This window comes from Notechis scutatus, chromosome 1, assembly GCF_049901735.1.
Source record: "Notechis scutatus isolate UNSWTSFEM ecotype Mainland chromosome 1, rNotScu1.2, whole genome shotgun sequence".
Classification (NCBI taxonomy): domain Eukaryota; kingdom Metazoa; phylum Chordata; class Lepidosauria; order Squamata; family Elapidae; genus Notechis; species Notechis scutatus.
This window is the reverse complement of record NC_142009.1, coordinates 42,719,147-42,742,326: the sequence shown is the minus strand read 5'-3', so window position 1 is coordinate 42,742,326 and position 23,180 is coordinate 42,719,147. Positions and strand designations below refer to the sequence as shown.

The following is a 23,180-nucleotide window of genomic DNA, read 5'->3' as shown; positions in this document are numbered from 1 at the left end:
CTTGGCTGAACCCTCCCATCAGATCTTTGAGAAATACTCCAAGCTGTCTCTGGAACACTTTTGGGTCTATTAGTCATCTGAGGTGGGCCAATCGAAGGGCCCGTCTCCATGTCTATTTTTCAGACATTCTGTGGCCAAGTCTGATCTTCCCATGTTTACAATCACAGCATGTGTCCTAATGTGCATCCCTGTCTGGGTGGCAGAATAGTTTATCTTTTATAATTAATATATTTGTTGCTGGCTTTAATGTGAATATGCAACCTGATTTGTATCTCTATCTCTTTCCTCAGTGTTTGCCAGAGCTAGATCAGCTGCTCCCTGCATTATCTTTTTTGATGAACTTGATTCATTGGCCCCCAGTCGTGGACGAAGTGGTGATTCACAGGGTGTGATGGACAGGTAAGGACTGCTTGTTAATAATGAACTATTAGCTTCCTGTTTTGATTTGCTCAGTACTGTTTTTACAAGCAGCCTCCCTAACTCACTTTGTGAAAACATTAAAATATTCACATATGCACAAAACATTTCCCTGTCTGTACTCAATATAGTGTTTTTGGCAGGCAGTCCATAAAAAGTGGTGATACGCTAAGAAAGAAACAGGGATGATTAGACATGAACTAAATTTGATAGATATTGAGGAAAATGCACATAACTTAAAAACTCTTAAACATAATTTCTTTGAATCAGCAAATAAACCAGGAAGGTGGTTGTCCCATAAATTAAAAATAGAGAAAGAGAAAAGATTAATTCAGCAACTTAGGGTGAGGAAGGGACAGTGTATTATCGGATGGAGGAGAAAAAGAATTGTGCAAAGGTATTTTGGCGAGCTTTATAAGCAAAAAGAAGTTATGGAAGAAAACATCAGATATTACTTGGAAGGAAATGTTCTGAGCCCAATCTCAGAAGAAAACAGAGAAACATTTAATAAAGAAATTACACTAACAGAGTTACAAAAGGCGATACAAAAACAAAAAAATAATAAAACACCAGGTGAACTATATAAAAATTTAACTGAAATATTTGAACCAATATTACTGGAACTATATAATGAGGCATTAACGCAAGCTAGACTACCGAGGTCCAAGGCATACATCTCCTTAATTGCAAAAGATGGCACTGATCAACAACTAATTACGAACTGTAGGCCAATCTCGTTGCTAAATACGGATTATAAGATATTTATGACAATATTGGCAGAAAGAATGAAACCAATTTTGAGTGAACTTATACATACAGACCAGAATGGTTTCCTGCCAAATAGACAAATCAAAAACAATATTAGGACAGTACTAAATTCGATTGAATACTACGAAGCTCACCCAGAAAAACAGGCAGCCTTAATTTTCTTAGATGCGCAAAAAGCATTTGATAATCTTAATTGGAAATTCATGTTATATCAAATTAAAAAGTTGAATTTTGGTACTAATATAGAAAAAACATTACAAGAAATATACTCAAATCCAAAAGCAAGTATATTATTAAATGGAAATCGCACTGAAGATTTTGAAATTGCAAAAGGAGTGAGACAAGAGTATTCATTATCGCCTTTGTTATTTATCTTGTCTTTAGAAGTGTTGCTAGCTGCAACCAGACAAAATCCAGAGATTTGTGGAATTAAAATTAGAAATGAGGAATATAAAGTTCAGGCATTTGCCGATGATTTGGTATTTATAGTGGAAGATCCAATGAATTCGGGACCAATATTGTTGCAACAAATAGAAAAATTTGGGGAAGTGGCAGGACTTAAAATAAAACAATGATAGTCAAAAACTGTATAACAAAACAGAAAGTAGAATTAGAAATTATAATGGGACTGCAAATAGTAAAAAAGGTGAAATACCTGGGAATTTGGATCTCAGCCAGATGCTCATCACTAAAAGAGAACAATTATGTTAATCTGATTAAGCAAATCAGAAAATAATTGGAATTATGGGCCAAATTGAAACTGTCTATATTAGGAAGAATAGCAACGCTGAAAATGAATACTCTACCAAAACTACTATATCTATTCCAAATGATTCCAATTAAATTAGGGAAATCTTTCTTTATAGAAATAAATAAAATGGCATCCAAGTTTGTCTGGTTGGGCAAGCAGCCACGTATCAAAATGAAATTATTACAAGATGATAGGAGCAGAGGCGGTCTTGGGCTACCAGAATGGGAGCTTTATTACCAGACAGCGGTGTTGAGTTGGATTAAGGATTGGGTTAAATTAAGAGACAAGAGAATCTTAACATTAGAAGGACATGACCTCCTGATAGGTTGGCATGCATTTTTGTGGGATAACAAAAGTAATGTACATACTTATTTCAATCAACACTTAGTAAGAGATTCATTTATTACAACTTGGAAAAAAATCAAAGGCAAACACTATATGGAAATCCCACGATGGCTGTCAACCATGGAAGCCATAATCCATCCAAATAGATTAGACCTACGGAAAATGGTAAGCTATGAAGAATTATTAGATAGTCAAGGGAAATTAAAATCAAACCAAGAACTGAAGGAAAATGGAATTATAATCTACTGGTGGCCATATTTGCAAATTCAAAATAAATATAAAAAAGATTTAAAAGATTTTAGATTTGACAAAGGGCAGAACTGATTAGATAAAATATTAATGGGACCGGAACAAAAATTTATAACTAAACTATACAAATATTTATTAGATTTCAAATAGAAGAGAAAATAATCAAAAGCACAATGATTGTATGGGCACAGAATTTTAGATATACTATAGAATTAGAGGAATGGGAGAAAATGTGGAACATAAATTATAAGTTAACGGTATCTGCAGCATACAAAGAAAATATGTATAAAATGTTTTATAGATGGCATTTAGTTCCAACGAGATTGGCAAAAATCTATGCCAACATGAGTCCCAAATGTTGGAAATGTAAAAAAAGTTGATGGTACATTTTATCACATGTGGTGGTTATGCCCCGAGGCCAGGACTTACTGGATTCAAATTAAAAATTGGTTGCAAGAGATCACTGGGTACCAGATTGAGCTCAAACTGGAAACCTTCCTTTTGGGAATAATCAAAGAAAGATTACCGAAAGAAGTAAAACACATACTGTTATATATTACAACAGCCGCCAGAATAGCCTTTGCGCAGGTATGGAAAACACCAAATACCCCTAATGAAGAACTAATAATACACAAAGTAACAGAAAGTGCTGAGATGAATATGCTAACAATGAAATTTGAAAGAAAAAGACGACTCTGAATTCTTTTCAATTTGGAATAATTGGTATAAATGGCTAACAAACAGAACTAAGGAGACCAAAATTTTAATTGAAACAATCCTTAAGAAAGTAAAACAAAATTTTGTAAATTATATAAAGATATAAGAATAGTAATTATAGTTAAAGCTATTATTTAGTAGTAGACAAATGTAATATAATGTATTATTATATTTAAACCAAAAACCTGTATAGATGCCAAGAACGTTGTTGATGTTTTACTATGATGTTTTGCGATGTAAAACTATGATGTTTTACGATGTAACAAAAGAAACTTAATAAAAATATATTTTTTAAAAAAGTGGTGATACATGCTGAAAATGCAGGGGTATCTATTTCATTATGCACATATGCTTTGTGCCTGACCCTAGATCTAGATCAGGGGTATCCAACCTTGGCAACTTTAAGACTTGTGGACTTCAACTCCCAGAATTCCTCAGCCAGCAAAGCTTTGCTGGCTGAGGAATTCTGGGAGTTGAAGTCCACAAGTCTTAAAGTTGCCAAGGTTGGACAGCCCTGGTCTAGATCATGTGAACATGTTAAAATGTGTTGAAATACAGTATATTCATTATTCTTTCTACCAAATGCTGGCTTCCAGTGAGGTTGAAATTAATACCTATATTGTAGCCTGTTTAATAAAGCAAATAGCAGATTTAGCAGCAAAGAATAAGTATCACAAAACTTGTAAATATTTAAGCTTTGCTAAAATAAGTTTGGTTCTTCAGAAACAATTTTTAATAGCTAGGCATCTGTATTTTGAACCAATTTTCTTTCTCCAATCAGTATTGGTTGGTGCATATATTGCACATACATATAAGGTAATACCTAACAATAATTCTTAAGCTGGACATTTGTAACAATGCTGTAATGCACGGTCACATTTCACAACTTTTGGATATCTAACGAATAGAAATATTGATCTCCAGGATTTCTGAATTCACCTCCAAACATTAACAAAATTATTTCATGTTAATTCTTGGCTGCTGTTTGAAAGAGAACATGGACATTGCAAAATAAGGGACCACTTATGCTGGGATGATCATTAGGATAGTGTCCTATGAACAGGCCAGAGGCAGCCTGGAGTTCCAAGGCTATATGCAGCAAATGGATACACTTTTTATGTCCTTAGTTCCTCCTCCAATCACAGAGGCACAGAGTTTGTAGAGTCACTTTATTTTACATGTAGTCCTTGTTTAATCACCATGCATCAATGACTATCTGAAGTTATGATAATGTTGAACAAATGGTAGTTACGACCTTTGAAATTATGCCTGTTGCAGCACACCCCCTACCCCATAGTCACATCATGAACATTTAGGCACCTAGCAACTGGCCTACATTTATGACTACAGCATGTTCTTCAACTCCCCCTACCCACATCTCCCCTCAACTCTGTCCTCTTGGCATTCTACATCTACCACCTACCCCTTCCACATCCCACCATTTCTCAGCTGACCTTCATTGTCTTCTTTCTCCCACTGCTGGCCCAGGATCTAGGCTCTGGGAGGAGGCAGCAGGATGGAGCCGATGGAGGAGGAAGGGCAATGATACAGATACTGGCTCACTGGGTGAAATTGGCAGCTCTTGGCAGTTGGCTGGCAGTGTTGACGCCTTGGCTTGGCGAGCCAGTACTCATGCCACTACCCTGCCTCTTCTCTAACCAGGCTCAACACGCTTCCTTTGGGAGATGAGGCTCCACCACTCTGTTCTACTTGCCACAAACTCCCAGCACTGCACCCTTGCATTGTGCCTTGATCCAACAGTGGGATGAAGATGGTGAAAGTCAGCTGAGCACAGCAAGTGTAGGAGCTTTGTCTACCAAAGGGAGGTTGCTGGGCCTGGCTGGAGAGGAGCCATGGGGTAGAGCTGGCAGTTTGTGCAGGGCAGAAGCATGAGGTCCTTTCCTAACAACTGCAATTGGGACGACCGAAACTGCTGTCACTAACTGTTGCTATCACATGACCTTTCAGTTAACCGCTTTACTTAGCAACAGAAAATCCCTGTCCCAATTAGTCATTAAGTAAAGACTATTTGTACCATTGTATTTTTAGTAATCTTGTGTTTTGCTGTATCCTGGTAAACTACCTTGATATATACTAAATAGTACAATGTACAATGCTTTGAATAAATATATTTTGCCTGTATGAATTGCTTTTGAGGTCTTGGTATTTTATGTGTTCATTGTATTTATGTTACTACTATATTTTGAATCTGGCTTACATGCCTTAAAAAGATATTTGTGTATCTGCTGAGTTACCCAGTTCAGTGAATCCACAAAGATTGATGGCAGCATATTAAAATGTTTCCCTTGGTAGAGTTGTATCTCAGTTACTAGCAGAACTGGATGGGCTTCACTCTTCTCAAGATGTATTTGTTATTGGAGCTACAAACAGACCTGATCTGCTGGATTCAGCTTTACTTAGGCCAGGCAGGTAAGGTTCACATCATAAATGTCTCTGTCTGCCATTATAACCACAAATCTTTTAAAAGTATTTTGGGTAAAACTAGATAAACATGGGATTCAACTTACCTTTTTCATTATACTTAATTTTGGTGTTTTTGTTATGAAAAAACTTAGGGTTAAGATAGTATTCCTATCCTTAGATCTGCAAACACAACATTTAATTGCCCCAAAGGCTAAAAATTGAGGTGCTTCCTTTAGATAAATTTTACTGATTATTTTGTTGGATGTGTTAATAAAATAAATAATGCTATAGTGGGTGTTTTTTCTAAGAATATTCTGTGATACTTTGGGAATCCTGTGTTCCATTGGTAGAAGCGTGGCGCTATATATATATATTTAAAATAAATAAATATTAACACAATATATAAATACACTTGGTGATGCAGGAGGTCAGGTTATATTAGGAATCTAAAGATTTATTGGGGATGCTGGAAGAGTACTGAAAATGGAGAATATTATTGTATTATGGCAATTCTGTTTCATGTTTAATATACACAAATATTTTATAGATGTGAAGCACATGAAGTTGTACAATTCATACTAATATATTGAATAAAAACTAGTTAAATCAATCTAAGGACAAATTGTTAGGTGATAGGTATTGATATATGATTTGAGTGCATAATATGGAAGATGGCTGCCTTATTTTAATGGCAAAAAATATTTTTGTATCCCTGGCAGATTTGATAAATTGGTTTATGTAGGGATAAATGAAGACCGAGATTCCCAGCTGCAAGTACTAAGTGCCATCACCAGAAAGTAAGTGCCTGTTTTTGCTTATTATAATGCATAACAGTACCAATTACAATTCTTGAGAAAAATGTGTACCTTTACTAATTATTGTAACTGAACTAGATATTCAGCTGTTAAAGATAAATCTGCTAAGAGAACAGCACTACCCTCAATATGTATTTAATATCAGTATGCACATAACCCATGTGTATGGGTTAAATGATGCTCTAACACTTGTTCTTGAGGATTGTGAATAAATGATACTTATGAACATTATTTGCTGCCTGTTCTGGCTTATGAGTTTTAACTCAATAATATTTTAAATTAACTACAACATTTAAAGAATGTTATACACATGAAGCCATGTTTTATAAAACATTTCTGCCCAATTTCCAAAATTATATTCTGATTGCATTTCTTTTTTCTATGACATTAAAACCCTTGGCGATATCCTTTTGGGATAGGTTTAAACTGGACCCAGCTGTGAATCTCCCTAGTGTCTTAGATAGATGCCCTGCACAGTTAACAGGAGCAGACTTGTATGCACTCTGCTCAGATGCCATGATGTTTGCTATCAGAAGAAAAGTGGAATGGATAGAAGAAGGTAAGGAACAAAGCTAGAAGGCTCAAATGTTAATTAGCTTGATTTAAAACATGTATGTATGTATGTAAATAATAGACACAGGTTAAAAGGTCAGTGTTTTACAAAGGTTGCATTCTGTGTAGACATCCAGATGTCTCCAATCCTGTTAGCCTTTCGCATAACACTAAAGTCCTGGCTATTCCCCATGGCAGGGGTCCCCAAACTTGACAACTTTTAAGACTTGTGAACTTCAACTCCCAGAATTCTCCAGCCAGGAATGTGGAGCTTTTTTGCAATCTCAGACATTTATCATTTGGGTTATTGTTCTAGTTGCTGGTTATAATTCTGCTCAAAGTTGTGGCTGTGAGATGGGCAGCCACATAAATCAAATAGTTTTTTGAAAGCAGAAAAAAAACCTCTATTGTTCAATAGTAGACCAGAAAATTGGATTGTGATTATCTCCAAATAAATGCTGTTATTCAAAATAAATTTCCATTGCTAGAAATTAGGAAAATGTGTAATTGGTTCTCTGGTATACATGAAGGCTGGCACGTAGAAGCAGGCAACACACTTTAATTTTAAAGCTTTGAAGAACAAATGTATTGAATCATATCCGTTATTTCTGAACTGTAGCATATTTACTAGTTATCTTTCATTACCGCATATTGTTTTTCTATTACTACTACAGGTTAAGCTTTTACTGATCTTTTAAAAGTTACTGGCTTCTTTAGGGAAATACTGAATTGATATCCTGTTTGATGTAAGGCATGAGTGAATAAGTCATATGATAAGAGACAACACCTATAGACTTAAGCATGAGCAAAGGAACCATGTTTAGACCAGCACTGATTTTTTTTATAAATAAATGATATATATATTTATCATTGGCTAGCCAGGAGCAACATACACTATATGATATGTCCAAAAGGATTTTAATTTTAATTTAAATCATTTTACTTTTATTCCAGGTCTGGATACTGAAAGCTCAGAATTTACTCTTACCATGGACGATTTCATACAAGCTGCAACAAGGCTACAGCCTTCTGTTTCTGAAATGGAGCTACTTAGATATACATTGATCCAGCAGAAATTTGCTGCTTGATTTGAAACAGACATGACCAAAAAAGAAATTTTCATATAACCCCAGAAGTACAGAATAAAAGCTGCCATGAGAACATTGTTCTTATTAAAAGAAATAGTGATGACTTAGTCACAATCGTGTGGAGTCAGATGAGTTAGAAATGTGAGTTCAAGGCATGGACCTGAAACTGATGTTCAGATGCACAGGATGTGTTGCAAATTATTCTTCATTCATACTTGGGACCATTGCATCTATAAAGTGATCAGCATCAGATAGGAAATCATAGGCCCTCTAATGACCCTTTGAATTATGAGGGAAATGACTTAAGTATTTAAATGTATTTAAATAAAGGCTGTTTTGCTTTATCTGGAAAACAAAAATGCTATCTAATTCACTAAGTGAGAATCTTATCATTTCTCATAAATGTGAAATACAATATGTGTATGTGTGTGTGTGTGTTTCTTTCTGGGTTTAAAATTGAGAGAATCGGTAGTGGCCAGATTTTAAGTACTATTGTTCCAGAGGGCAACAACTGATAAAATATGATTGCAATAGTTTCTGCAGCTGATCACATGCTGGCTTCTCTCAGAAGTAGTTTTGAGAATTTTCTAACCTTTGGAAACTCTGTAAAATCAGAACAAGAAATTTGGAATTCAGGCAAACCCTCCATATGTTAAGATTAAAACTGTCAGTCTAAAATGAAATCATAGTTCTCTGCCATCTCTTCCCATCACTACTAAGGTGTGCAAAAATAAGTGGAAATTTTGATTTTATTAATGAGGGAACTTTTTAAAAAAGTATCTTCTATTACTGTAAAAATAAATTTCATTGTTCTATGGTCTGTTCTACAGATGCAGCAGCAAAAGACACAAACACACAGAAATGCTTGCTGCAAGGGACAGTAATAGTGTGAAGGCAGGAAGTAGATTTATTTTGAAGTTATCTCACAAGGTGTTGGAAACACACACCAATCATCAGTCCTGATTAGCTCCAGCTATGTAGGCTGTAGGCTGTGAGGAGTATAGTCCAACTTAAACCGAAGGGGCACTGATTCCCCAGGTACAATAAAGAATGAAATAAGCTTTTTTGTTCCTATTGTTCCGTTCTTCCCAGCTCTTGAAGAAACCCTGCATCACTGTAATCATTAATCTGACATAGAGGTGTAAATTAGCCAGGCGCTTCCAGCAAAAAGAGGAAAAAAGTAAAGAGAACCATGAACTTTTTATCCAGCTGTGCAATTGAGACTGAGATGCAAAGTAATCTTATCCCATCTCCTTCCCTCCAATGCCATTGAGCAGTTCAATCCTCAAAGTGGATTAATTAGACTGGACTCTTTGGAAAAATTATTTTCTGGTTTATATTGTACCTCTGCACATTTATTCTTGCTTGAACAAGTTCTGCACCTTGCCACCCACTGAAAAGACCCCATACTTGAGCTAGAGCAGCCTGTTGACTAGGTCTCAGCCAGTTCTCTTCAATACATGGATGAAATAGCATGGGGCAGGCTTCTGGCCTAGTGTGTAAGGCTTGAAGTCTCCTAGGACTGTGTGTTCACATTGGCCTTGAAATGCATTTTTCAACAGTTCTGTGAAAGGCTCCAGACGATGTGGATAATAAGAAAGACGGAACTGACTGATAAAAGACAGAAAATTTGTGTTAATAGATAAGTAACAGAAACATGAAGATATTAATACAGAGACACACCAATGTAAGGAACTTGGCTTTTCCCCTTTCCATTTAAATCACTTCAAATTCAGGAACATTAATTTGTCCATGATCCTTTGAGGATCCTGATAAAAAAGCATGCTTCAAATCAAATTTACTGTACTTTTGAGATTGATTGTAATTAAGAAAATAGAATACTTTTTATTAACAATTATTAGTGTATGGATGGAATCTTACTCTCTGCATATATTAGTACAAATCAAGAAATATTAACTTACATATCAGAGGGTCCAAACTGAATGTATGAATGCTGTTTCATAGGCTTAGATAATGTAAAGTGGTCCTGTCACTTATATCTGTTAATTTGAGGGTTTTTAGAGATGAGCAGGTTTCTGGGGCCATCTCATGGATAGGTACAGTATAATATGTAAAGTAATTAAAAGACATAGCGGTTTCCTGCGCATTTGGGTCAGGCAGGTAGATGAACTCTTTTTATTGATGAGAGAGAGATTATTATTTATCCTATGGCACTGGGAGTTTATCTGTGATGGATTTTTTAAATCTTTATTAGATGCCCAGATTCACTGTCCAGAGACATCAGTAGCACTACAAATTGGATGGATGCGTGCATGCATGCATGCATGCCCAGGAACGTCTGTTTGCTCTATCCCTATGCCAAATGGTTAGTTATGCTAACCCTGGTTATCAAAGTGGAGATACGGTAATCATGTGGGTTCTACAGAGAACATACCTTAAATCTGAATCTCCATCATTGCCTTCATGTGGGACCTGCACAGTGTAGTCCAATGTCACCATGTTTGGTTTGTTGTTGACAAGGAGAACTGAGGTAGTAATGTCTTTGGTTAAATCACTCTGAGAAAGAAAGAGAGCGAAATTAATTAGTTCTCTGCACTTATGTTTTTCTGCATTTGTTTCTTGGTGGCTTGTTCACTGTGTTAAGCCAGCTCCAAATTGCAGAACAACACTGCTGCCTTTTATAACCTACTTTTCTCTCTGTCATAAGTAATTAAAAAAAACCAAGTTTGTAACAATGGTTGTTCCTCTTCCTTCTGGTTATATCATAATGTGCACTCTGCCCATAGTCAGTTAATTACTTATTCCTCAACTATATTTGTGCTATTTTATTCCCTCTGGAGAAAAAAGTACTGTATGTTGTAGTAGTGGTAGTAATAATAACAGCACAATGCTACTCTAGAAAAGTGGTAGCTGGAGATTCTCAGTTTTGATCTTTGCACTGCCAACAGGCTTATGTTAGGTAATCAGCTTCAACTATTAATATGTTATGTTTGGAGCCAGATATCTCATGACTGGGGTAAGAATGTTTTTACCATCTATTAGATCTACACCTTTATGAGTACTCTAATCATCTTGCTATCTACATCGAATTCTACAATGTTCTCAGTTGAGTAGCTTCATATGTAATAGCAATAGCAGACTTATATATCGCGTCACAGCACTTTACAGCTATCTCTAAGCAGTTTACAGAGTTAGCATATTGCCCTCAACAATCTGGGTCCTCATTTTACTGAGCTCGGAAGGAGGGAAGGTTGAGGTAATCTTGAATAATGTACTAAGTAACTAAGTAACTACTGATATATTGAGATCTCAATGTCTGGAGTAGATATGAGACTAGAAAACTATTAGCTAACAATTTAATTAGCAATTAAAAAGAATACATATGCTATAGGAAAAAGCTTCCTGTATGTCTATTCCAATACTATCTACTATGATGCAGTAGTGCTTTGAAGTCACAGAAGTCAATGTTCATATGCTTTTAATTACAAACTACAATCTATGCTCTGCTAACCAATGTATTCCCACCCAGCTCTGAAATAATAGTAAAGGAATTAACAGATTAAACAGAAACTCTGGAAGCAACATAGGGACAGATTTTCTTCTTCTCTAGTGTAATATTATGAATACCAGTATCTAAATAGAGTCAGATAGTTTGATGCGGTCTCATTCTGCTCAACAGATTTCCTTTATATCTACTTGGAAAATATTTTTTAAAGGATCACATTGACATATGTGCTATAAAATAGTACCCTATTAGTATAATTAGCTCCAATAAGCTATAAAAAGAGGTGTTTTTGTTGTTTTAAGATGTTTTATTATCACTGACACAAAAGATTAGGTCAGTGGTGGCTAACCTTTTTGGGCTCATGTGCCGAAAATTGCGAGCACCCAGAAGGCAATGAGCGCGGGGGGACCCCATAACCCCTGCGCATGCATGCGCAACCTCCCTGCGTGTTGCACATCTCTGCGCATGTGCCCCCGCATCTCTGCACATGTGTGTGCATCTCCCCCGCATGCGCGCCAGATCCCCGACAATCAGCTGGTGGGCGGGCAGGGCGCACATGCACAATGGGGCTCTTCCAGGCGACCTCTCGTGCCGGCAGAAGTGGCTCTGCGTGCCACTTCCAATGGACTTTCAGTTGCTCTTCCATCATGGTTTGAGCAGAATCCGCGATTGTGCGTGGTTTTGCTCCAAGCTCACTTGTTGGATGGTCCCAATTGGGACCAGAACCACCCTGGAGAGGTGGTGAAGAAAGGGAGAATTGCTTGGAGGGTCGAAGGGATCCATATCTCTCCTTCCTGATAGGATCAACCCCCTCCGAAGAAAAGTTGCAGTGGTGGTCAAAATGGCCACCACAAAACGGGAAGCAGTCCAGGAAACTGTACTGGAGAGGTGAAGTTGCGAGCAGAGTGTGAACCAGGCTAAACATATGGATATTAAGGTACACTGGAATTAAGGAATAAAGAACTATTTTGTAAAAGTGTATTGAAGCGGCAACCAGAGAGAGAAAGAAGGAAATTGGAACTTATAAAATTGGCTTTGAATATTGAAAGAATGTGGAGGTGAAAATCTAGAGGAAAATATTTGAACACAAAAGGCTTGGAATTTAAATTGGATAATTATTGGATTTTTTGCACTAATTAGGCATAAGTAAATGTTGGAATAGAATGTGATGAAAAGAAATAATAGCTAATAATTGTAATTAGCAAAATTAACAAAAGTTTTATATTAAAAAAAGAGGAAGAAGTGAAAGAAAGGGTGGAACGTGGAAACAGAATTAAGAGCGCCATCTAATGGTACAGCAAAAATTTCAGTGACTTTTTGAAAAGTGTCTGGTCCTTTTAAAATTGACTAGGAACTTAAAAGAAAGTAAGTGAAACTTCATTATAATAAAATAAAAACCCTGAAAAAGCCTGAAAAGTGAAATATCAGAATATTACAAAGGGGAAGACATCTGAAGAAATTGCTTTGGAACTATCTGGTGACTTTGGAAAAGCCAATAGAAGAAACCTGGAAACAAAGACTAATGGACATTGATTGTTGAAATTAAATATAAAAGATGCTGGTTGAAACAACTTACTGGACATTTGGATTGTATAATTATCAAGGAAACCAGGGGGAAAGGAGCAGCCTAAAAAACGGGAGAACTATTTGCAGAAATGAGATTGGATCTACAAGATATGAAAGAAATGATGAAAGTGAATCTGGAAATGTGCAACAATATATTACAAAAACTAGAAATGGCGACTCAGTTTGAAGAAGAACAAAGAACCAGAAGGGGAGGAATTAAACAAAAAGGAAACCAGCCTTGAAGATCAAGTGGAACAACGACCATTTAAACGGGGGTGGGAAAGAAAGTTAAAAAGTTGTGCTTTGATGTAATAACAAAAGGGGGAATGGTTCAGAAAGTTAAAGGGAAAAAGCAGAAGAGGGAATTACAGAAGAAAAATCGAAAGAGGGAGGGGGATAAAATAAATGACTGGAATGAGAAATGGAGGGAAATAATAATGGGAAAAAGGAGAATTAAGAGAAAGGACCAGAAAAGAAAGAGAAACAGGAAACAAACAAGAATGAAAAGAAATTACATAGTTAATAGGATGAGAGACAATGGGTAAAAGAATAATAGGGAAGAAGATTCTGCAAGGTCATGTGCTGTGATATATAAAAATAAGGAACTGAAGGAAAGATTTTTATAATTAATTGAGCAGATTAATATTTTTGTAATATATAGATGATTTATAAGGTGATTGAGAGAAAGAATACCATGCGGAATCTGATCTAAAATATATGTATATGTGATATGTAGTAGACAGAATAATATTGTTATTAATGTAGAATGAGGTAATTATATTGAATTAAAGGGAATAAATGGAGGGAAAACATAAGGTAAGCTCAAAGTGACAACCAAAGGGGACAATTTTTAACTAATAGAATAAGGATGGATATATAACCATGACCATATTTGTATTGAAATGTAAAAACCTGGAACCACACTGCTCGCCAAGACACACACACACACACACACACACACACACAATTTGAATAATGAAATTATTATGTATGTTTAAACAATATGGTGATTGGCATTAGAAGAAGGTATTGGAATGCTGAATAATTAAACAATGAAGGATCACAAACTATTATAAATATGTGTATCAATATTAGAATTATATATTCAAATGTGATGAATGTAAGGGATGTGATTAATGTTGCTATTTCTGTTTGCACCAAAATGTATGATGATTAGGTGCCACACTGTTTATGTATTGATGACTATAAGTAGAATAAATAAATAAAAATTGGGGGAGAAGTGGCTCTGCGTGCCACTTTCGGCACGCGTGCCATAGGTTCGCCATCACGGGGTTAGGCAGAAGTTATTTCCAGCATTACCTTATAGTAGATATTTTTTCCAGGAGGAGCACAACCTGTTTCCAAGATGTAGTCATAATTACGGTGATCAATGACAAGAATGCCACCTGGACGAACCATGCTGGCAATATTCCTAAGAGCCTGTTTATGAACACTCTGGTCACCTAGGAATAGGTACAAAATTTGTGTTAAATGTCTTCCTGTTCTCTTTATATTGCTTTTTGCCTTCAATCCAAGGGAACTTCTGGCTATCCTAGACATATTTTTCTGTTGATTAACAAGGCAATACCTAAATTATGGGTATTAGTGCACTCAAAAACTACCCCCCATTACCCCTCCAATAGCCATCCCTTTGTACCCAGTACTATTTTTCTGGAGTTCCCCTTGCCTAAAATAATTAGAGAGCATTGTAGTAATAGACAGCATGTCTGTGGAGCATGTGGTTTGTATCATCCATTCTTTGCATATTTTTTTAACTGTGAAGTTAGAATCTGATAAATTCATTTTTTAAAATTTACAGCTCAGTGCTGAAATTTACATTATCAATTCCCTCCAGCACTAGCCTGGAAGGAAGGAAAAAATACAAAATGGAATGCATCTAAAAGTGCTTGAAATTTGGATAGAATCTGCAAACTAAAACAACTATCATTATATTCATTTCAGGAAGAATATTTAAACCACTTGGATTCCCTAGCAAAACTGATGTAATTTTCAACACAAAGTTTGAATGTAAATAGATTATGTGAAAAAATATGAATTTTATCATAGCATAACGTCCAATAATTAGTTCTTTTTTAGAATTTAAATGAATTACTTATTTCTGCTAGCATTTTTATTTACTATTTAAAGTCAAAGTAAATTTCTATACAGACTGAAGAAAAGTCTCAGATTTTCCCTTTCTATAGTGTTCGCAATGCAACAGACTTCTGAATGACAATCTTTTGACATTCACCTTTAAAATCTGGAAGATGGGCAAAAGAATTCCCTAAGCAGATGACAGCATCAAAGCCTTCACCAGGTTTCTGTAGATCCTTTGTCAAGGTGAGCCAATTAGCCTCTTCAATTACTGCAGAACAGAAAAGCACACTTTATATAACACAACCTTTGCTTCTTCATCATGTCTTCCTCTATCTAAGAAAAGATGTTATGTTTCCAATGCAAAAGTGAACTGAAAATTATCAACTTGCCACCTTAGTTTCATATGCTAAACCTGTAGTAGTATATGGCTTTATCATTGTACCTTATACATAATGGTTTGTGGTTTAATATACTGTATGAATTGAACCAGTTGCGGTTTGTATACAATAAACTATGGGTTAAGCAAGTTGCATCTTAGCATATGTTAAGCTAACCTCACTTTTTAAAATGTAACTGCTGGAAAGTCTGTTATGAAACAGCTTGTCTGATAAAAAAAATGAATCCTCACTTTTCCTCTTCCATTCTACTTCTATCAAAAGAAACCTTATTTCCTGAAATCTTACTATTACTAGAATAAATTGTTAAGAAATACTGAGCTTTCTATAGCATGCGGCACTTTTGCACCTGTGCTAGTATTCAATCATTCAATCTGCTTCTATCCAGAAATTCTCCTGATTATTGTAAAACTGTGGGCCAATTCCAATCACCATCCCACTTTTCCTATATAATTTTCAGATTCTTCTGTGGACTTGTATGTTTTATGTCCGTATAAATTTAATTAATTACCACATGGCTTTGTTGTTAGGATCAAAAATGAAATAATAACTTGGGTTTATCCTCGAGCTAATTGTTTTTTATTAGATTCGATAACTCGGTGTTGCTTATGTTACAAACTGACTGTGATGAGACCTAATTTTTTGGGGGGTTACATTAGACTGATACTGATCCAGTGGGAATGCCAAGAGCTATTGGTCCATAGACCAAACTGAGTTATGAAAAATTACCTAAAACTGGTCAAGAAACTGTGTGCTGCCAGATTATGGCCAAGGAGAAATTGATGTACAGTTAAATATATTCAAGATGCTTTTGTAAGCTATGGTTTCAAAGATAATCCTCAAAATCATTGGTATTATGTAAAGCTTTAATTAAGTGTTAAGGAAAATAAATGTTAAAGTTTCTTAAATCCTTGTCTCATCCAGACATTAAGCAAGACATTAAGCAAGAGTATCACAGTTTCTATATCTTTGAACCATTTCTAAAATGGTTCTGGTTCTTCTGCTTACCAAACTAACCAATCTTAAACTATTGGCCCTGTGGAGGAGATTTAAATGCATGTACATATGGGTCAAAGCAGTCTTAGGTTATGTTGGAAGAACGTTAACTTGATGCCTCCACATGTTGGCAACTTGTTCCAAATGGTTAGGAAATGGTGCTATAAAGGACACAGGCAATATTGAGTCATAATTTCATTGATCAATTTTCAGAAGGCCAAGTTAGTTTTCATTCTTGTTTATGAATGAAGGTTAATAAATTCCAGAGGCAAGTTATAAAACCTTGACTGAGATGAGGAACCATTCATTTCCCCACTATGCCCTACAGGCACCTCTTTTACCTGCACTCCAAATATGTCAGCAGGGAGCACGTTATAACATTGGCATTCTGGCAGCTGCTCCAACAACACTGATCAAATTTCATCATGCTCTTCTTGTCAAGACATAAATTTACTGCTAGTTTAAACATAGCCTGGAAATGATGCTCAAATACTGTTGTTGGGAAACATTCAAATCCCAATAGCGTAAGAGCCCAGGACCTGTTTTTACATGGGGCTAAGATTCTGATCAAGTCAACAGTTCAGACTCCAACTAGCACAATATACAGAAATGTTAAATAGTAGAGGTGTTTATGTAATGACCGGAGAGTGCATTAACATAGAGATAGGTGGTTCATTAATCAAAGTAATATGTACGACTACATTGATTAATGAACTTTTATCACTATAGTAATGCAACTATCGCTGCAATATAATCCCAATCATCATGAGGTAATGTAATCATGTATAGCTTTATATTATTGTATGTGTGGTTAGGCATGTATGAAAGATATAAAATATATGAAGGAACACAAAAAGTAAAGTTTTACGCAGGAAGAATTTGTCTTGTGGAAATGTACCAAACTGAAAAGTATGAAGAAGTCACAATACATTAGATAGTTCTCATGTGAACTAGGTGTGAGAAAAGTCCCAAAATAAGAGTGTTCAAGCATTGATAAGTATTATGTCAAGTCATGTTGGGGGGGTGTATAAAAATATATGGGCCCTTGGGAGTCATCAGGCAGAATGAGCATTTTATGTTAGCATTATGCTTCAATTCTTCTGGAATTCAAAACTGCCCTGGCTGGCTAAACTTTGAATTGCGAAGGTATACAAGGGTGTGTAAATAATTGAGCTTTTAACTGAGAACAATAAAAATAGTAAGCCTGAATTTGTTTCTACATGTTTGAATCTCTGATTAAAAAAGAACATCATGGAAAGCACTTTTCAGCCTTGTATCTGACACAGATCCCAGACTAGCGATTTTGGGAACAGACCAAAATGTAGCACCTAACTACTGCTTTTTCTACATTCAGACTCTGCCCTGGAACTAATAAAATGTTTTAATACTTTGCTGTCAACAGGATATGAATCAACTAAGAATACATGACTCCAGACTTCCAAAACTAATATTCTCCAGATCTGTTGGACCAAAGTCCCAAAATTCTACAGGTGACACTCCAATATATCTGGGGTACATAAAAGTAGGGAGGGCAATCAGTTGATATTCTTAAACCAAAAATTAGAATACCCCAATGATCAAACGGATCTTCTTTTCGACGGTTCCATCGTTCCTTCAAGGCGTATTTGAGCATTTTGTCACTGGCATCTACACTGGTGACACTAAATCCTTCTTCAACCAACATAATGGAATCCACACTGCACCAGAAATGGAAAGAGAAAATGATTTCCAGGTACTCTTTGAGGGATGAAATCTAAAGTACCATTTTTCAGATTAATTCAGCATAATAATCTCTTCCACTTACGTTAGCAGTTACATTTTAGTAGTTAGAGAAAAAAATCACCCACGAAAGATAGGGCAATGGCTACTATACAAGATTCTTTCCTAAGGCTGCATACACAATATCTCCTACATGTATATCTCTTAATTTATACATAAAAAAACAATACCTGCACATATTCATTTAAAATCTATGCAAAGATAAATTCAATATTCTCTCCCTTCTGAAACAGCAAAGATGAGTATGTTCTTAAAAGAAAGTACCGTATATTTGTGGAAATGATTCCTCCAGTTTTATTTTTCTCATCTCTGGCCCTTTACTACATTATTACTTTTTAAATGGACAATGATTAACAGCAAGTAACCACATGCATTACACAATCCTTGTCAACCGAATTAAGAAGGCCTGAATTGGGCTGTTGGTTTGAGCTCTGAGCTTGGCAATTTGGCTGCAAACATTTCATCACCATTCAAAGAGACATCACCAATGCGCTTTGAATCAATTCTCGAATAATGACAAAACGTTTGCAACCAAATTGCCAAGCTTGGAACTCAAACAAACAGCCCAACTACCAACCCAATTCAAATACATTTCAAGGCATAAGTTAAGCACGTGTAATTTCAAGTCTGGCCAAACTCAAGTTAGGCTAATGAACCATAGAAAATCATTCAGAAAACAGGAATGGACAATGATACCCACCATGGTGGAACTGAAATGTGCCATATATGTAACTTGTGACTACTTAAATCCACATCCACTGGTGTGTGTGTGTGTGTGTGTGTGTGTGTGTGTGTTTGTTTTCTTGAGTTTTCGCGGGTATTTATATGTATGGTATTCAGCTTTGTTCGGGTATTTTCCCACATCATTATAGTTGTATATATATTCTCATATATAGATCACTTAAGCACAACCTCCTACTGTGACAAACAGAAAAGGTAGGTCATCAACATTTTTCTCATGTTTAAGAGGGATGAAAATGACTGGATCTCAGGGTGTTCCAAAGAGTGGGAACAGTGAATGAAAAAACCCTCTCAAGGTCCCATCATGTGACATCCTCATAGGGATGAGATCTGGAGGAAGTTTATCCTATTTGATCTTATTGCATGAACTGATGAATATAGAATGTGGTCCCTCAGACAACCAGAATCAAATTTGCACAGGATAACAAGTGGCAACCCATGTAGCTCCTTGAAGCAGTAAAATCTTCCAAGAAAATTGGGACATGCCCATCACAGCCGGACTGTTGGCAACCTCCAAATGCTCTTTGAAAAGCAGTTCTTTGTACAGCACATTCCAAATTGAGGTGAATGACTGTAAGCAGGTTCTTGTGATCCATGGTCAACTGGCACACAAATGCAAAACCTTTCTAGCTACCTGTTCTTCCAGTAGTAATTATGAGTGTAGGAGGACTTCCAAATTGCAAACCACCGTTCAGATTTAGAGATGGAATTTCTCAGGAATCATCAGGTACCCAAAACAAAATCACTCCATGTTGAAGGAATTCATTTAGAATCTTATCTCCCCATCTGCACCCTCGATAGCACTGGGTCAGCACTTTTGATGCATTTATTTTATTAACAAGCAAGCACCAAATCAGTACCATCACCTATTCAGGCCAGGGACATGATGTATAGCTGATTATCAGCAGCAAAACTTACATCAACAGGTTATTTCCCCCCCCTCTTTTTTTAGATATTAAAAAGGAGTGAGAAAACCCTGAGGTACTTCACAAAATAGCAGCCTCAGGGAAGATCACACCTCTCTTACCAACACTGATTAAAATTGTCCCTTCAGGAAAGAAGAAAGCCACTACAAAATAATGTTGCTTACAATACCAATCCCTTAGAAATGGTCCACACAGATATCATATAGTTTATGGTTTTTAAAGTCACTGAGAGATCAAGGAGGACAAAGAGTTGAACCTTGCCTTAATGACTGCACAAGCATGACCAGTGCACTTTCCTGCTATATCATGACCTGAAATCTGATTGCCAAGTGTTCAAATAATCTGCTTCCTCTAGGGTTTTTTGCAGTTACGAGGCCATAACTTTCTTAACCGTTTTTCTTTAAAAAGGAAGGTTAGTGACAAGTTCAAAGTTGTCCAAAGTGGATTGAGAAACAGCTTCATGAGAAGGAGGTACACCAAGACTCCATCAGAGCTGATTGAATCCTCCCTCCTCAACAAAATATTGATTATTGCTCAAATCTACACTCCTACCACCTCATCCAAAAGACTTAACCAGCCATTAGAGGCAGGAACCCAGTTAGGAACTAGCAGAATTAGCACTGCAGAAGACCCCATCTTCTTTAGAACCCCAAATGAGCTGTATTTGTGCCTATAAATGCCTATTTTATAATCCCCTGAATATTCTTAGACTGCATAATCAACATTCAGCAGTACCTGTTCTGCACGTGTTCAGGTGTTCGTATCTGTACATTTATTTAAGCCTATACATATAAAAACAAGAGAAACAGAAATAAATGTACAATGTGCCATCCTAGATGATTCACACTACGAGAAGATGTAGACTTCCAAGTTGCCCACCTTGACACAGACCTATTGACACTTTTGTTTGTCCAGGAATATGTTTGACTAACATTCTGTTTACATTAACTTCTCTTGCAAAGGTCTGTAGAGAATCCTTCCATTCCCCACTATCCTGTCAGAGCTGAAGAAGCTTCTCAGATAAGAAGAGAAACATTTTCAAAAGAAAAAACAAGAAAATCCAGTTGCCTCCTGAAAAAAGCACCTTTGGGTTCTCTTGAAAAGGTTGAATGCTTCATGAGGCAAAGTTGAGGCAATTACCTCAGGCTGATTTTAGCTGATACGAAAGGGCAACAAATTATTAATATTTGATGTATTAATCAAGTATGGATAGGAAAAAGCAGCAATGTTTATGGGAATTTCCATATGAATTTCCATACCTCTGAGCATGGAAAAGGGGATAGAAACACTTTTTCTGGCAGAAAAATATCTTGGGCAGACCATTCTCCCAATACAGCTGATTAAAAAGTGCATTCTAAATTATGTATTAATTAAAAGTACAATAAAATAAATGCATCAAACTATTCCTATTTTAGGAAGATATTGAAGGTAGAAAAACAAGTAATAAGAGAGAAAGCTTCTGCTAAAATGTCACATACTGCAATAGTTGTAGGCATTATTTTAAAATTTTTGTATGTAAATTTTGTATGTAACTATGGACATTTTAGTCTTTAGGCCTCAGCATGATGCAATCATAGGTCTTTAATCTGAAGACAGCCTAAGGCTCCAAACAAGCCTTAATCATTTGTGAAAGAGAATCACCCAAGCTTATGCCAAAGCTTTTGAGTGTCACAAAACCCCTTGACGTTTATGTCCCCTTGGTCGTAGCTGTTTACTCTGAGTAATGGCTAAATTTGGACTCACTTCTTTCAGATACCACAGGTGGCAGAACTTTTTACCCGAGCCCCTGACCGAGTGGGAGTTTGGAAAGGTGTGTCCTTTCAGCAAAAAAACAAAAAACAAAAAAGTGAGTGACTTTGGAAGACCAAAAGGCAGATCTCCCCTTCCCATCCCCCGGAAAGGGCTCCTTCCCAAGTGGGCAAGCACGTTCACCCCCAGATACAACCAAAATGTGCAAGAGCGGTTGGCCACAGATCTGAGGATTTCGACGCGCGTTATATCTGTTGTCGAGAGGCAGCGTGGAGATTCAAAGGAAGCGCTGCGATTCCCGGTTAGCTAGTATGGAGCAGCAGCTCCAGCGATATGCTCTACCTGCACGTTTACCACAAAAATTCCTGGCGTGCGGCAGGCAGGCAGGCAGGCAGGCAGAGAAGCGGGCCCAGCGACACTTCTCCTGGCGACTCACCCGGTGCCGCAGGCCACGTCCAGCACCGTCTTGCAGCACTGAGCGCGCAGCAACGACATCAGCCAGTTCTTATACTCGGCCGTGCGGCTCCGCGTATCGCCGATGTAGAGCTGCCAGACGCGCGCCGCCCGGCCGTCGGCATACTGGTCCGGGAGCCCTTCGGCTGCCACGCCCAGCGAGCGAGTTCGGTAGATGCTGTCCACCATGGCGAGGCGAGCGGCTCAAGGCGCAGGTGGCGTGACGGCTGCTTCGACCTCCTCAACGGCTCCGGATCAGCTGCGCCGGAGCTGCCGCTTCCAACAATTAGGATTCCCCAGGGGAGCCGGCAGCCAGTCGCCACAGCCAGGGACCGCCCCTCGGCGCAGCCGACCAATCCAAGGAGGGGATAGCAGACACTCCCCCCTCCGCCCGCTGAAGGGCCATTCCTCCTCTCCCCACCTCCCCTCCCCCCACCCGTTCCTGAAGTCAAAGGTCTTGACCCAGGCCTGCTTAATATTTCTCGAGCCTTCCCAAATCTTCCCGGGTGGCTTGGATCCCCCTGGCGTTGGCCTTGCTGACTATGAATTATGGGAATGCTAGTCCAACATCGCTGGAAGGCAGGCTGTCAATGCTACTTACGCTTATCTTGGAATCACAGACTGAGAAAAACAGGCATAGAATTATTACAGACAAAAAATCCGGTAGAACAGGGTCTTAACACGTTTTGTCAGCGTTTTCTTTAAAAATGTGACTATTGTAAGTGATGTATGTATTTAAATTTGGATTTTGTGCTTCCACAAATGTGAGTTGTAAAAATGTAAAAATATTTTAATAAAATAGATACTTACTTCCCAAGTTTATATTTTGCTTTTTAAAATCAAATTCCAGGCTTAATAAATAATAAAAACCAATCACAAATCCATT

At 37.1% G+C, this 23,180-nt stretch overlaps 2 protein-coding genes across 3 annotated transcripts in view; one reads left to right on the top strand and one right to left on the bottom strand.

The window, feature by feature from the left end:
* Nucleotides 1–8,485, top strand: part of PEX6 (peroxisomal biogenesis factor 6) — a 28,275-nt gene extending 19,790 nt beyond the window's left edge. For both annotated transcript variants that reach the window (XM_026684088.2, XM_026684079.2), the window contains exons 13-17: nt 291–399; nt 5,561–5,677; nt 6,391–6,468; nt 6,906–7,045; nt 7,993–8,485. In XM_026684088.2, the coding sequence (XP_026539873.2) occupies nt 291–399; nt 5,561–5,677; nt 6,391–6,468; nt 6,906–7,045; nt 7,993–8,126 (578 nt within the window). In that variant the 3' untranslated portion in view covers nt 8,127–8,485. The remainder of the gene's footprint in view (nt 1–290; nt 400–5,560; nt 5,678–6,390; nt 6,469–6,905; nt 7,046–7,992) is intronic.
* Nucleotides 8,486–9,010: 525 nt separating this feature from the next.
* GNMT (glycine N-methyltransferase) lies at nt 9,011–22,578 on the bottom strand. Its single transcript, XM_026684108.2, has 6 exons — nt 22,278–22,578; nt 18,216–18,343; nt 15,410–15,523; nt 14,479–14,621; nt 10,522–10,643; nt 9,011–9,737 (listed from the first exon to the last, which is right to left on the bottom strand). The coding sequence occupies exons 1-6, from the start codon at nt 22,481–22,483 to the stop codon at nt 9,566–9,568; spliced, it is 885 nt and encodes a 294-aa protein (XP_026539893.1). The 5' UTR covers nt 22,484–22,578; the 3' UTR covers nt 9,011–9,565.
* Between the last annotated feature and the right edge of the window lie 602 nt (nt 22,579–23,180).